Source organism: Protomyctophum bolini (genome assembly GCF_963924005.1).
Source record: "Protomyctophum bolini genome assembly, chromosome: 21".
NCBI classification, from domain to species: Eukaryota; Metazoa; Chordata; class Actinopteri; order Myctophiformes; family Myctophidae; genus Protomyctophum; species Protomyctophum bolini.
Window position 1 is genome coordinate 26,216,191 of NC_137882.1, and position 15,340 is coordinate 26,231,530.

Consider the following 15,340-nt stretch of genomic DNA (forward strand, 5'->3'; position numbering starts at 1 on the left):
ACAATCGGCTATTTACAATAACTTTTGCCATTATTTGATCATTTTAAAAAGTTTTCATAATATTTTATAACGTTGATAACTTTTGATGCAGTAAGGGTCTTATTTTAACATAGTAAAAAAAGTACTTTATATATTTTATATATGTGATGTATGCCAAGCTTTTGTTTGTATTTGTATTTGTATTTCTTTGTAAAAAAAAATAATACATATTGGACCATATGCTAAAATCGATTTTCAAATGAAATGGGGGAAAAAAAAGTACACTCATCTTTTACTTTCTCTAATAACAACCTAAAACATGAACCTTGGTTGGAAAAAAACTAAAGTTGTCCTTTTACATTGTCACTTCATTCAGTTCATTGTCATCTGGAGACCACCGTAAAATCATGTGGGGTCTCCACATGAAACCCAAAGGCCACTTTATTGGTGATCTTTTTTTTTCTCTGCAGTGAATACATTTGGACTTTTCATTTGTCTGAAAAGTTCAAATCAGACTTCATAATTTAGGGAGATGAACAATTACCTCATTTTAACACATAGTGAAAGCAGTTACGCTGTGCACTTAGTCGTAATTACCTCATAGGAATCAGGGAGACAAGCAATTAGTATGAACTACAAAATAAAAAATAAAACATCTCTTCAATTTAGGTTTATATAGCCACTTTATAAGACAAAAACGAATAGCTTTTAATTCGATTATCTATATGCTGCTTTCTTTTCTGATATTATTGTATTGAATTGGATAGGCTATGTTTTCGTTTTTAATTTGCTGCTCCTACTTTTGCACTGCATGCTTAAACATCTTTGTCTATAGGCTGTCACTTTGAGCCTCATTCTTGGACAGCGACGTCTCTGTAGTCTGTAGGACTACACGTCAATAATAGTAGGCTACCAGCGTTAGCCTATGCTTTACTACGCAGAGCAACACAAGCTTATTATCATCATCAATGTTTATAAGAAGCTGTAATCTTACCCGAGTTGTTGTTGTTTAGAGATGAGTGGAACTGGAAGCGGTATAGTGTCTTGGAATTAAACGCTAAAGGCTGCTAAACTCACAGTAACCAAATGTTTGTCAACAGTGTTGCATAGCAACAACGGACACGCACGCACAGGGAGGGACACAATGAGCGAGCTGCTACGGCTGCTACACATACATCATGTAACATTAATTAGGCTGGGGTTCTTTAAATAAATACTTTTTGAAAAGTCTATGAGTAAAATGAACGGGGATTTCTTTTCCGGGTCTCTCGAGGGGGCGGGACTGCAACACTCTATAGTTCCACTCTCACTCCAGACTAGGGCCACTATAGTTCCACACTCACTCCAGAGGGCCACTATTCCACACTCACTCCAGACTATAGGCCACTATACTTCCACTCACTCCAGAGGGCCACTATATATTTCCACACTCACTCCAGAGGGCCACTATATATTTCCACACTCACTCCAGAGGGCCACTAGTTCCACACTCACTCCAGCGGGCCACTATATTTCCACACTCACTCCAGAGGGCCACTATATTTCCACACTCACTCCAGAGGGCCACTAGTTCCACACTCACTCCAGAGGGCCACTATATTTCCACACTCACTCCAGCGGGCCACTATATTTCCACACTCACTCCAGAGGGCCACTATAGTTCCACACTCACTCCAGAGGGCCACTATATTTCCACACTCACTCCAGCGGGCCACTATATTTCCACACTCACTCCAGAGGGCCACTATATATTTCCACACTCACTCCAGAGGGCCACTATAGTTCCACACTCACTCCAGAGGGCCAATATATATTTCCACACTCACTCCAGAGGGCCACTATATTTCCACACTCACTCCAGAGGGCCACTATAGTTCCACACTCACTCCAGCGGGCCACTATTTTTCCACACTCACTCCAGAGGGCCACTATAGTTCCACACTCACTCCAGAGGGCCACTATATTTCCACACTCACTCCAGAGGGCCACTATAGTTCCACACTCACTCCAGAGGGCCACTATATTTCCACACTCACTCCAGAGGGCTACTATAGTTCCACACTCACTCCAGAGGGCCACATTGCATATTACTGTCGTAGCAAGTTCGAGTTACGCCCCACACACACACACACACACACATACATCTTAAGGATTTTATTATTAAACAGTTCTTTGAAAATACAGGTTTACAGATTAATAGAAAATAAAAATACAACTACCAGTATTGGTAACAGAAAAAGAAAATGACGGTGTGTACAATAGCAATTGCAAAAGCATACAAGACCTTCTTTTACCCCCCCCCCCCCCCCCCCCTCCCTCCCCTTTGCACAACATGAGTAAATCGGAGCATTTCTCTACATTCTCACTACTACACACACACACACACACACACACGCACACACACACACACACGCACGCACACGCGCAAGTGCAGAATCTGTCCTAGCACACAATGCTGGGTACATACAGAAATATCGCCATGTAATGGTAGCCATGTAGGACACACTGACAAATGTTCATATTTCGCACGTGTACACTTAATTATTCATATAGGAGAACAGAAGATCCTTAACGTTGGACATTCCGGTAGAGGCTTGGGTTGTACAGTTACCGTGGCATTATGTAACAATTAAGTCCAATTGGTCGAGTTGAAATGAATACTGGTAATCCAAAAATAGCCTTGTGTACGATGGAAAGTCTCTCTTTTAGCACATAAACGAACACAAACAATATTCTGACAATATATAACATCACAAAACAGAGTACTTTATTTATTTTGAATAAAAAGATCAAGAAAGAAAGGAAGGAAGAAGATTGTATCCACAGATCCGCAGATCTTCAAATAGTAAAATCATCATAACAGCCGCTACGTAACATCGTACAATGAAAAGTCAACGAGATGAGATATTTGTATTAATTTCTAATCAACTTCGCAAACAGTTCAACGTAACAATCTCACCAATTGGACGAGTTACATAACACGCCACATATATAACCAAAACCTCTACCAAAGTTGCTCGAAGGAAAATAAAACAGAAAAAAAAGCATTTGATGAGGTTGGACGGCTGCTATGAAACAAATAACCCCAACAACAACACAGGTTACGTGGATATGGTAAAATGGACTATATCCCCACATGTGCTCGTCCCTTTACCCTTCCCAAATACAGCATGTTTCTAAACTTGATATAAAAATAAAATTGTGCCGCACCCAAAAAACTTGCCCTCCCATGGCTTCCCAAAAAAGAAAAGAAAATCTAGAATCAAATACGCATACCTCATGTAGATTTTGTCCCATTCCTGGGCAAAACATCTGCAAGCCACCATCACACAATTCGTATTTTTGAGATCGATTGATCTTGACTGAGGCAACGGGACAGTTATACAACTTTCAAAATAGTGTTAAATAGCTCTATAGTCCGATAGTAATCATTGCGATGGTGTTTGTTCAATAACAGGGGCCTTTTGTTAAAGAGCTGGAGAGACGGAACAAATACGCTATAGCAATGATTATTATCACAAAGCTTAAACAAACATCTTTGACCAACAAAAAAAAAGATCACTTATCCTACCTTTTAAGTGCAAAACTAAGTAGTCTCGCACAACAGCTAAACTAAAGCAGCTTTCACTTTATAACTGATCCGAGTACGTTGTCTGGTCAGCAATCCCCCCCTAAAAAAGGACTGCGATGCGACACCTTTTGTGACGCAGACACCGATACGCTGAGGTGACGCAGACACCAGTGGGATACATTTCAAGGTAATCATTTTACTTCAGTGGTTCTAAAAGTGGGGTTCAAGGCCAGGGGACCCTCAGCGTTCTTTAAGGGGGGTTCCAACTGGACTCCTTAAATGTTTGTAAGTCGGAGAGTGTACACATGGAACCGTATGGGCCTTAAAATGGTGGTCTTTAAGACGTTTTAGAACCACTGGTTTACCTCACAGGCCCCCTTACCACTCTGCTCGTCTCCACTGCTACACAACATCCCAAATATTCCCCCCCATGTATTAATTCTGACCGGAGATCAGATTCTAACGCACAGAAGAATGGTGGTTCTTTAACCCATTTTGACCTGAGATCAGATTCTAAAAATGTCTTCTTTAAATCCTGACAGTTTTCAAAAATAGCTCGTAGCTCGTGAGCTTGTAGATCTGCTATTTTTAAATAGCTAAAGCATAACGTAATGCTAACACCAAAATGGGTTCCCGCGCAAAATGGGTTAAAGAAGGTTCAAGCTCCAAAAAGTCCTCTGCCAGTCAAGAACCCACGGCCTTATGCTTTCATTTTGAAAAGCGTACTCAGAGCCAAGACATCAAATAAACGTGTTCATTCTTCGTCCAGGCTCTAACTGGAAAATATAAAACGTGAAATGTATAGCAACGGATAAAGTAATTACACACGGGCGATTTGTAGTATAGTCACTGGAAACTGGGTGGGGTAAATCAATAGGGATAACACGGTGGAACTGGACTGAACAAAACCCCAAGTCAAATCCCTTTGAACTACCGACGAGCGTCGTCTCAAAAACGTTGCCGTTACACCCCTGTCTTATATGAGATCCTCTTTGTTCTTTTTGTTGGCTGATGATTGGAGATGATTTCAGGGGCCAGTATGCTTTGGGCGAGACCAAGTTCACGATTCCAGAGAGAAACGGCCCCGTGCATAATCAGTAGTCCCAGGTTTCCAGAAGGTGGCATACAGTACGCCAGTGTTTCTCAAACCTTTTTTTAACTTCAAAGGACAAACAGTGCAATTTTTGCTAAATTCTCAGTTACAGACCTGTCAAAGGGACACTTAATGACATGTTAATGACATTTAGGAGCTTTAGAACACTTTCCTGGGGGGGTCTTTATGTGTGTAATATGTGGTTTTAGATAGTAGCAGTGAGCCCAGTGTCTCTGATGTCACGGACACTGGGATCACTTACTTCCTGGACTACATGTGGTCTCAGTAAGACAGCCCTCCCCCCTATCCACAAGGAGGAGCAGTGCACCAAAGTATTATGGGAATTGGTAGTCCAGGAAGGAAGTGAGCCCAGTGTCCATGACATCAGAGACACTTGGGCTCACTGCTACAATCTAAAATATCTAAAAACCACATATTACACACAAAAAGACCCCCCAGGAAAGTGTTCTCTAAAGCTTCTAAATGTCATTAACATATATTTATTTAGCAAAAAAGGGTGAAGTGTGCCTCTAAGGTTTTGACCAGGGAAACGCATGTAAATTGTGTTTTGCTATATGGGGGGGGGAAATGAGGTATGCTACCTTGCAGACACCTGGGATATTACAGTTCTTGCACCGAGCCCCATTAGAGCAGAGGGGGGTCTTCTATCTCTTGCCCCTCTTGTTGCCCACGGGGGGCTTCTTGAGCTGCAGCAGGGGTCCGCCGGTGCCGAAGCCGGTCGCCGGGGGGTTGGACACGCCGAACGTGAGGCCCACGGCGGCGTTGATGCCGGGGTTGTTGGTGAAGTTAAAGCCTGACATGTTGCTGCTTCCGAAACCTGGAGATAGGGGATTGGAACGGCAGGGGGATTGGGGAAAGGGGTATAGGCGGAGAAAAGAAGGGCGGTTATTAATAACACAAAACTACTATCAGTAATAGTACATTTTAAAATACAGGTCCATGGTTAGTTTTAATCCCCATAACAAACTAAACAACACGTTATAAAAGGCTTACTTTAAGCTCGGATGCCATACATTCCACTAAGAATTGCCTGTAGCCGAGCACCCACTGCCCAACAGGCGACCACAAGAAGCACACCTGCTCTACACTTACAGAAATCACGCTGTCGAAAGTGTGTGCGCGCGCGCGCTTGTGCGTGTGTGTGTGTGTGTGTGGGGTGGGGGGGGGGGGGGGTGTACCTGCACTGAGACTGCCTCCAACAGGCTTACTGGCAGAAGAGAATCCAAAAGTGGAACCACCCGTCCCCACGCCACCGAAACCTGGAGCAGCTCCGAAACCTATACGGTATAGCGAGAGACCGCAAATTTAGCATCCAGGCAACACACACACAGCACACACACACACACCAGGAGAATGAAGCAGCAAGCATTGTCCCCGACATGTTATTGAGACTGGAAATGCACAAGATACACACAGAGACACACACACACACACACACCAAAGAGCTGTATTATATACAAGGCTATAAGTGAAGTTGTGATTGCACAAAGCAGCAGGAAAACAGTAAAGAGAGTATAGATTGCAACAAGCGCTATAGTCAGGATCTTGTCAGCGTCAAGGACGGCAAGCACTCTCTCTCTGCCTCTTACTTTGCGTTCGGGGACCGCTAGCAGCCACATCTCGCCGTTTCTGTAGCGTGAGCAAGTGCACAAACCTGGACATGATGTACAAGTACAGTAGTACACCCCCCTGGACATGATGTATACAAGTACACCCCCTGGACATGACACTAGTTAGTATGTCGCAGGGACTAAACCCCCCAAATCTAACCATTGATGCGGAGTGCAAAACAGGGAGGCATTGGGTTCCATTTTTAGAGTCTTAGAGTATGACGCAGCGGGGGGGGGGATCTGACCCCCGACCTCCTAATCTCTCCTGATTGCACTAATCCACCACTTTAAACGTCTTCACTTGCCTTCCTCCAATCGATTGGTAATACTCGGTGGTGTGAACATCTCAAAGACAAAAAGTGCGAATCTTGGCCTTGGCATGACTCATTCCTCAGTCGTTTAAAATAAAAACCAATCTCATACACACAATCGCTGCTGCTTTACACTAGCAAAGAGACCCAGAGGAGCAGTGTGAGACTGAAGATTAAGAAAAATAACTAGAATGGGGGCAGGGAAAGAAATGCCGCCAGGAGGAAGCCAAAAAAAGTAAAAAGACATTTGATTAGAATAAACAGAGGGGGGGTACCTCCGAGGCCCGAAGAAGAGCCCAAGCTAGTGCCCATGACTCCCGAGGCAAAGGGGTTTCCGAACCCTGCCACCAAGGGCGCCCCGTGGCTCCCTGAGGCAGAGAGAAACATATGGAAATGCTTATCTCCTCTGACCCTCCAGTACCGTGTGTGTGTGTGTGTGTGTGTGTGTGTGTGAGAGAGAGAGAGGTGATCTCTGGGCTCAGGTTAGGGTTCGATGAGGGTTCACCATCACAAGACAGCACTGGGTGGATTTATTTTAACCTCTTCGAGTGCCCCAAGGGGTCTATAATAGGTTCCCCTCCTCCTCCTTCTACATAAATCCACTCAATCCTAAAAAAGAAAAGAAAAAAGGATGATCTACAAGCTCACAACGTGTCGTGTTGCAACAACGCATTGTGAGCTTGCAGAGCGGCTATTTTCAATGAATTAACGCTCGCCCACAGTATAGGGAAGCTGGGGTTCATGTGGTTGAATGCACTTCCTTCCCTTATTTTGATCAATCTGAAAACGTCATGGGATATTGAGATAATGGGGGATTCCACCACAAGTTGCTAGTAGTGATTTAGAGTTCTCTCTTTCTCTGTGTGTGTGTGTGTGTGTGTGTACAAAGAAATGACTGTCGGACATATCTAATAATGCTTAATTAACAATCACACCTGCGTGAACTGAGCGGTGTAGGCTGCTCAACAACACCGCTGGCTGGCTGCAGTTATACGGTGCGTGCGTGCGCGTGCACAAGAGCTATTGAGCTGGACATTATAGCATGACATCACAGCCACACTGGAAGACCGCAGACTCAAAAGTGAGAACCCCTATTACCACTATGAATGAATGGATCACTTTTAAGCCCAAAGCTACAAGCTCACAATGCATCACATCGCGGTGTGTTGTGAGCTTGTAGATTTCCACAATATTATAGACAATGTTTGAACATTTCTGGAAAAGATCTGTAAATCTATTGTTAGTGTCTGGGAATCTTAAAAATAAAAAAAAAATATTTTTTTCTTCAAAAAATACAAATAAAATACTTGTAGTATTGCAAAGAGCATACCGGTAATTACTTGAGTAGAATGTGTGTATTTTTAAACATTATAAAATTGATGATAAATGGGTACTCTTTCCAGATTGGATGAAATTGGTGATGAGCTGGAGAGACTGACCGGACACTCTAGCAATGATTACCATCAGATTATACAGATTTAACAAAAACAAAATCTTTGTTTTAACCCATTTAGGACCGAGACCAGATTCGACAAATGTCTTCAGAAAAAAGAGTTTTCAGAAAAACCTATGTTTCTGCGTCAGTGGTTATCGTCTCATGTGTCGTCACCCCCAGAAATGATATGTATTTGGCCGCCAACCACCGTCTGAAAATATGTCGTTCCGGTGACCCCTCCCCAGAAGCAACGATACAAGTTAAAAAGGTTTGCCGTGAAAGAATATATATATGCAAAGATATGCGCCACATTTTCACGATTTTTCAAAAAAAAAAAAGAATAGCAGATCTACAAGCTCATAGCTAAGAGCTTGTAGATCTGTTTTTCCAACACCTGTTGGGCTCGGAGACGGGTGCGTAGGCACTAGGCAGGGCTCCAAGTATTCAAAGAAATGCACACAGTCAATATGAACACTTTTAGTAGGCAATGTTTCAGTCAAATATGTTGAGATGCCTCAAGAAAGGTCTTTGAAACATTGTGCCTAATAAAAGTGTTTATATTGCAAGCACAGACGGTGGTGTGCTGGTCTTTGTGGACGTTATCATTTGCATTTATTTGAACGGCTTAAGTTGAATCCATTTAAATAAATAAATAAATAAAGTCTTCTGAAAGAATATATATTCAAAGATTTGTGCCGCATTTTCACGATTTTTCAAGCTCATAGCGCGCCACCGAGTGGCGCGCTATGAGCTTGTAGATCTTAGTTGTAGCTTAGTTAAAAACACCAAAAGGGGTTCCCGTACAGAATGGGTTAAAAATAATGGTTCAAAGCTAAGGTGACACAGATGCGTTCCAGTCCTAAATGGGTTAACAAAACAAAACCTGTTTTAACAAAAACTATCACTTACACCAGCTTGAATACAATATATTTACAGATTGCTAGTTCTTTCACTCAGAAACCTGTCTTTGTTTCCTTTTTTCTGTTTGTTGTTTTGTTTACATTTCATGTGGTCAAATTTAGGCATTATTTCCAATTAACCATGGCGTGGGGGGGGGGACGGGGGGGGGGCGACGACGACAAAAAAGTAACTTCTCAGTAAAAAAAGAAACAAGGACAAAAGGTTCCTTCTTTTAAAAACGGATTTATTGTCAATTCCACTTACATAAAAACACACAAACATTTTTTTTAGAACATATGTGATTGTTAATTGCTCAATTTGCTATTGCATTTTGACAGGATTTTTTCTCTTTCTTCAGAAAACGTCATGATTTCTGAGAGTGAATGAACTAGCATGTGCCAAAAATGCATCACACAAATCATAACATAAGAGCTTTAAAGGCACACCATATCATATTAAATACACCGTATATAAACAGGCATAAGTTATATAAGGGTCAACACACTCATCTACAGTACAACAGAAAGCACTCAAGATTCATATTAGAGAGAGAGAGAGAGAAAATAAAAGTGGAATCCATTGGCTCATTTTATGCTCCGCCATACGACAGTGTGTTGCGCCAAAAAATAGCATATCTACAAGCTCACAGGATGCCGCGTGCGCAACACGTTGTGAGCTGTTAGATCTGCTATTTCCGGCACGCGACTCCATCATACAGACAAAGGATAAAGCAGGCTTAGAGGCTGCCACTTGGTGTAAAAAAAAAGAAGAAAAAAAAAGAAAAAAAAAAACAATGTTACAGGGTAGGAGAGGGTGGAAGTGAACGGAAAAGTTCAAGGCCAGGGAGTAAAATGTGGGGGGGGAGGGGGGGCACTCTAAGAGAATTAAACAACCCTTTTTAATTGTAAATCTAATGCGTCGATTGTGAGAAAGAAGAAGGCCTAATCGTCTCCTCCAGAACGATCACACAATCCAGAAGACACAGAATCTCTCAAAGTGCATGTTTGAGATCATAACCTAACTTCTGAAGTTCTAGTTCAGACGTCCTGACACCGTCAGGACATCTCGGGCGCAGAAGCATCCGTGGAAAAATAAAAATAAATATTTTTTATATAATCACTGAATTAGTAAAAAAAAAAGAAAAAGTTTTGACATTAAAAGGAGCAGGTATTGCACTTCAGAAGTTAGGTTATTAGTTCTTAACATCGAGATTGGCTCCATTGCATATGGCAGGTTAAAAAATTGCCCCCATATATATATATATATATATATATAAATGGACAATAAGGTCAACAGATCAAGCCAACATTGAGACCCTGCAGACTTCCCCCGAAACTACCCCCCTAGAAAATCAGCCCACGAGTAACAAAAGCAATGGATATGAAAGACAAAAAAGACACTAAAGCCTTCTAAATTGTGCATAGCAGCCTGCTGCTCTCAACACCTGACCAGAAAGAACCAGAATGGTCCGGAACAACATTTGGGAGTTTTTTAAAGTGTCACCACCACCACCAGGCCCGGTGTCGAATTGAACATTTCAGAAGTTCACCGTCACACTTCAACAAGATCAGAGGGGACACCTCAACCTATTCTAGAAAAAAAAAACTACATCACAATGGCAGGAAAACAAAGAACTGCCTAGTTCAGGGAATTATTTTTGCAACGATAATAAATATGCATTAAAAAGGAGACGCATATCACTAGAGAAATATCAGGCAATGATATTGTGCCAACTATCAAATTCACATTTCTCCCCATTTGTGAAGGAGAAAAAAAAAACATGTGCTAATACTGTGTTATTAAGAAAAGAGGAAAGAAGTACGGTTGCTAAGATAAATATATATTAAAAAAAAAAATCACAATCAACTTCAGGGTCCAAACAATGTTAAGGCGATCATGGATCATTCTAGAATAATGGAATAAATAAAGACCAAAGACAATCTAGTCTAGAGCAACTGTATAAAGCTGTGGATGACAAAGACATATTCGAGTGTATACGCTAAAAGCAGAAATGTACTCAACTTGAGTCTTGAACACTAGGGAATCCCAATTATGAAAAGATTGGCTAGATTGCTAGGTCCAAGTGCAAAATCTAATTGTAGAAGGTAAGGGGGGGGTCGGGGTCTAGATTTGTCAAAGAGGACACAGCAGCGTCCAAAAGCAGCAGTTTGTTCATCTCAGAGCACACGGCACACGTCCATAACAAAAGGAGGACTACATCAGTATAAACACCTTTCTCACTTTTTTTTTTTTTGGCACAAATGCATCTTACTGGCCTCGACGGACCAAACGTATGCTCCCTGTATATTATGAGTAGCAAATCCACTCACTTCATCTGAACTAAAAAGGGCCAAGATTCACACCATCCATCTTCAACCGTATAGTCAGTCAACAGCTCCACCAGAGAGCTCCAGACTTTCCCAGCAAGAAAGGGGGGGGAGATCCCGAGGCATTCAAACAAAACAATGAGTCAATGCTATTCCTTGGTCTGCCCCGGGGTCTCCTCTCAGTGGGGGACGTGCCTCGAGGACCTCCCTATAGGGAGACGCCCGAGAGGCATCCTAAACCACCTAAGCTGGCTCCCCTTCCTTTATACCGCGGCTCTACTCCCGGGTATCTCTCGTGTGACAATCACACCAAACACGGTTAACTACAACGATAGTTTTGCTGGCGTCCACACTATAATGAACGATACGCTCTGTAAAACAGTGGCACCGAACATGCGCCGTTGCAACAACCATGAAGAGCAGCTATACGTCCCTATGTATGCAGTAGGTTTTCAACCAGTGGTCCTCGAGGGGGTTCCAGGTGGTCCCCAGCTAAATGATTAAGAGTCGGTAAACAAATGGACCTTTATAGATCTTTAACTCTTTGAGAGCGTAACATGAAACCAAATGGACCCTCCTCGGGGCCCATTTGGGTCTACACAATTCAACGTTTGCCTGTTATCTCTATGGTACCACATCAATACAGCATGGAATTGTGGACAAAATCTTGTCCAACAACATCAACATATTTTAAGTTGTGTCCCGAGGATAAATCTCATCAAATGGTGGTCCGTGGTAACCCGACGCTGCCAGATCCAAAAAGCTTGCTACACAAATTTGTTTCACAGCTTATTTGGATCTGGGATCTCGGGAGCCAATTCGATGACGGGGCTGTTCCTTTTTTTCAAGATACTTGGTAGATGATTGGATGGGACCGTCTGTCTATCACCGTGTGGGCGTGCAAACACAACCAATCATATTGACGTGTCTGTATAGCTTCACATCCGGTTTCGCACATATCCCGCCCTTAGCTCACGCTGATTGGTTCGGTACGAAGCAGATATTGGACTCAGCTCAACGCCGTCAGAGATCCCAGATGAGTGTTGTGTTGGGGAATATGTTTCCCCAATACCGCCCTCATCTGGCAGCGTCAGGTTAGGTCCATGGCACAAATTCCCAACAAACAAACGGGCCTCGATATGAAAACAACAACTGCTATATATGGATAATCTGACTCCGATTATGAATTTAGAAGTCGGCTAGTTGTAGCCTACCCGTCACCTGAGGTAATAGCAGCTAGCCTACAAACCAGCGTTACATACATTCATAATCATCTCATCTCCGTTAATAACGAAACCTTCCGTAGGGGGGGGGGGGGGGGGGGGGGGGTTGATGGCAGTCGATGGCTCTATCGTTCATGGAGTCACGTTTGGAACTCGAAAGGCGATCCAAACAATATCGCTTACGAGTATCGTAAAGTGTCGTTTTGAGTTAGTGTGAATTCTGCCGTTCATTTCAGTTGTAAGAATTGTTAAATCATCACATTCAGAGTTATTTGTTCATCGTGCTCGGCGTGAACGACGCAATGAGAGTGCGTCCCGAGACATTCCACTCCACTCCCTTGTAAAAATCCTCTTTCCGGCTGAACCAGCAATAAGGAAAGACCAACTTAGGTTCACTCGCCTCTCCTCGTTTTGAACGTATACACTCATCTAGGAGGGTGGTTCTCAACGTGAGGTCTGAGGAGGACGCCCCGGGGGTTAACCCTACACACACACACACACACACACACACACACACATCGGCCATTTGAGAATAGCAGACCTACAAGCGTCACAATGGCGGTAGATCCTCTATTTCATACAACCTTGAACCAAATTTGAAAAAAAATGTAGTAATGTGGGCTGGGGGTCCCGTCCTGCATACGAACACGTTTGAGAACCACTGATCCAGGACAGCAGAGTGACAGTAAATTGAGGTAAGTCTTCAAGCTAAGTTTTACACTTTTACCCATAAAAAGGTTGTATTGTCAAATATTTTGTTAATCACATTTTTTATGTTACACAAATTTCGACTTGTTTATTTGTTTATTTTACATTATACACATTTTGTTTAAGCCCTGAAAAGTAATTTATAATTAAACAGAGCTGTTAAAACTAGAGCCCAACCCGGATGTTTCAGCAGACCTATATTGTACAAGCTTGTAGTTTTTAACACTTTGTGTAGAGCTTAAGCTTTTCAATAAAAATGCACGTTTACGTGTATTTTATATATTACTTGTTTGTTCATTGTATATTTAAAGTAAAGTTCTGAAATTGATTATAAATACTATTTTTTTTTTTTTTTTCCAAATAAAATATTTGATAAAATCTAAGTTTTTCCTTTATACAAAATATAGGTCAGAACAGTGGTCAGAACATTCTCTAAAATCTGGATTGGCATTGGAGACCCAACAAATATCGGTTGGGCTCTAGTTGAATTAAGACTAATACACTGCAAAAACTCAATACTACTACGATAGGGAGGATACACCGACGTATCGGCCACATCAGTAAATACTTGCCTCCTTGACTGGCATATCGGCATATCTGCAAATTAAGCCCACATTCATCCAATGGCAGTGGCCGATATGTATCCGTCATTGTGACACATCAATGTTGTGCTATGCTAATACTAAAGACAAGACTATGACAATCATTCGCGTGATTAAGTTTAGTCCATTTGTCAAAATGACCAGACCAAAATACTAAAGAGTGTTAGCACACATTTGGCATATCAAATAAATACAGCATAGAATAATTAAACCAAAGCTCTTGCATGTGCCTAGAAAGAAAAACCCATTCTAGGATGCAAGAATGTCATTAAGTTCACAGAATAAATACAAGTTCCACTAATCGTTAACAATTTGTTGGCATTTGTGGTAACAGTCCAAGTCTATAGTGTAGTTGGAGAGGCTATATTGAGTGACATACCGAGGTGATACAAGTGTAGGCAGATATACATACAGTAGTTTAGGCATGCATATAAAGCTGAGACTGGGTTTCTGTCATTTGCCGTGTTAAAAGTACTAAAACCCTGTCGTCTTACATTTAAATATTGCTTTAAAGATTCCACGGCAACTACGGATGCCGCCATTCATTGTTACGAAGGAATGATATCTACACAATTGCAATAATACACGTAGTAACCTAAGGCCAATTCACACTACGACGTCACGACAGAAATGCAGCAAATTCAACCGGACACGGTGCTGTAAGTGATGTATTTGGGGGGTTTTTTTGTTAAAAAAAGGTCTACATTTGGATTTATAAATATCATAGTGTAGCCATTATTTCTATTTGAATATAGAGCCATCGTAATAATATTAGCTTGTGAAAGTCCCGACAGGAGATCGACAGGAGATCATTTTCTGCTGAGCCTGCTCTGTCACCAGTTGGCAACACTGGTTGCCAAGCTTGCATATTTCCAGCCTAACGTGGATTCATTCACAGTTGCTTGCCTGGTTTGGTTTTTGGAGGCTGCTTAGCTTATTTCTGTCACGACAGTTGCCACCACTGGCAACAACCCATAACATCCCATCGTCTGCACGGGCATGGCTAGTCGAGCAGTTCTGATTGGCTGCCTCGTCTCCAGCCATGTTGCCTCAGAATTCTTTAGGGTCACTAATTTGAGCAGAACAGCGGAGCGCAGCTAAAAAGTGGCATAACGTCAGCAGCAGACGCACAGATAATAATAATGCAGCTGGTAATTAATTGATTTACCGTAATCAATTTGGGCTTGTTTTAACAAAGAAAGACAATAAATCAATTACAGCAGTCGTGCAAAGGGAAATTGAGCCTTACTTTGTGTGGGTGCCCTGATAAAATGCTCAATCTACATTATGTGGGTGCCCGGATACAATGGCGTACTTTACAAAAGGCCACACAACCAAGCCTACAAAAAAGGCCCAAGAAAAAATTGTTAACACCTCAGAGATGTGGCAACCGTCACCGACACTATACGGAGACCAATGCGATTGAATACAATAATATATATATATATATATATATATATATATATATATATATAAAAAGAAATATTTAACTTGTAATACTAGATTAATTTATCGTAGAGTATTGAGGTTTATTAATCAAGTATTTCCCCCGAACTACTT

General features: G+C 41.9%; 1 protein-coding gene across 3 annotated transcripts in view; it reads right to left on the minus strand.

Annotated features, from left to right (window-relative positions):
* Window positions 1-2,310: 2,310 nt before the first annotated feature.
* The window catches only part of nup58 (nucleoporin 58), a 29,862-nt gene continuing 16,832 nt past the window's right edge, over window positions 2,311-15,340 (minus strand). For 2 of the 3 annotated variants that reach the window (XM_080794370.1, XM_080794369.1), the window contains exons 12-13: window positions 5,843-5,941; window positions 2,311-5,481 (exon numbers count right to left, since the gene is read on the minus strand). In XM_080794370.1, the coding sequence (XP_080650496.1) occupies window positions 5,309-5,481; window positions 5,843-5,941 (272 nt within the window). In that variant the 3' untranslated portion in view covers window positions 2,311-5,308. The remainder of the gene's footprint in view (window positions 5,482-5,842; window positions 5,942-15,340) is intronic. The other variant, XM_080794371.1, reaches the window with a different exon arrangement.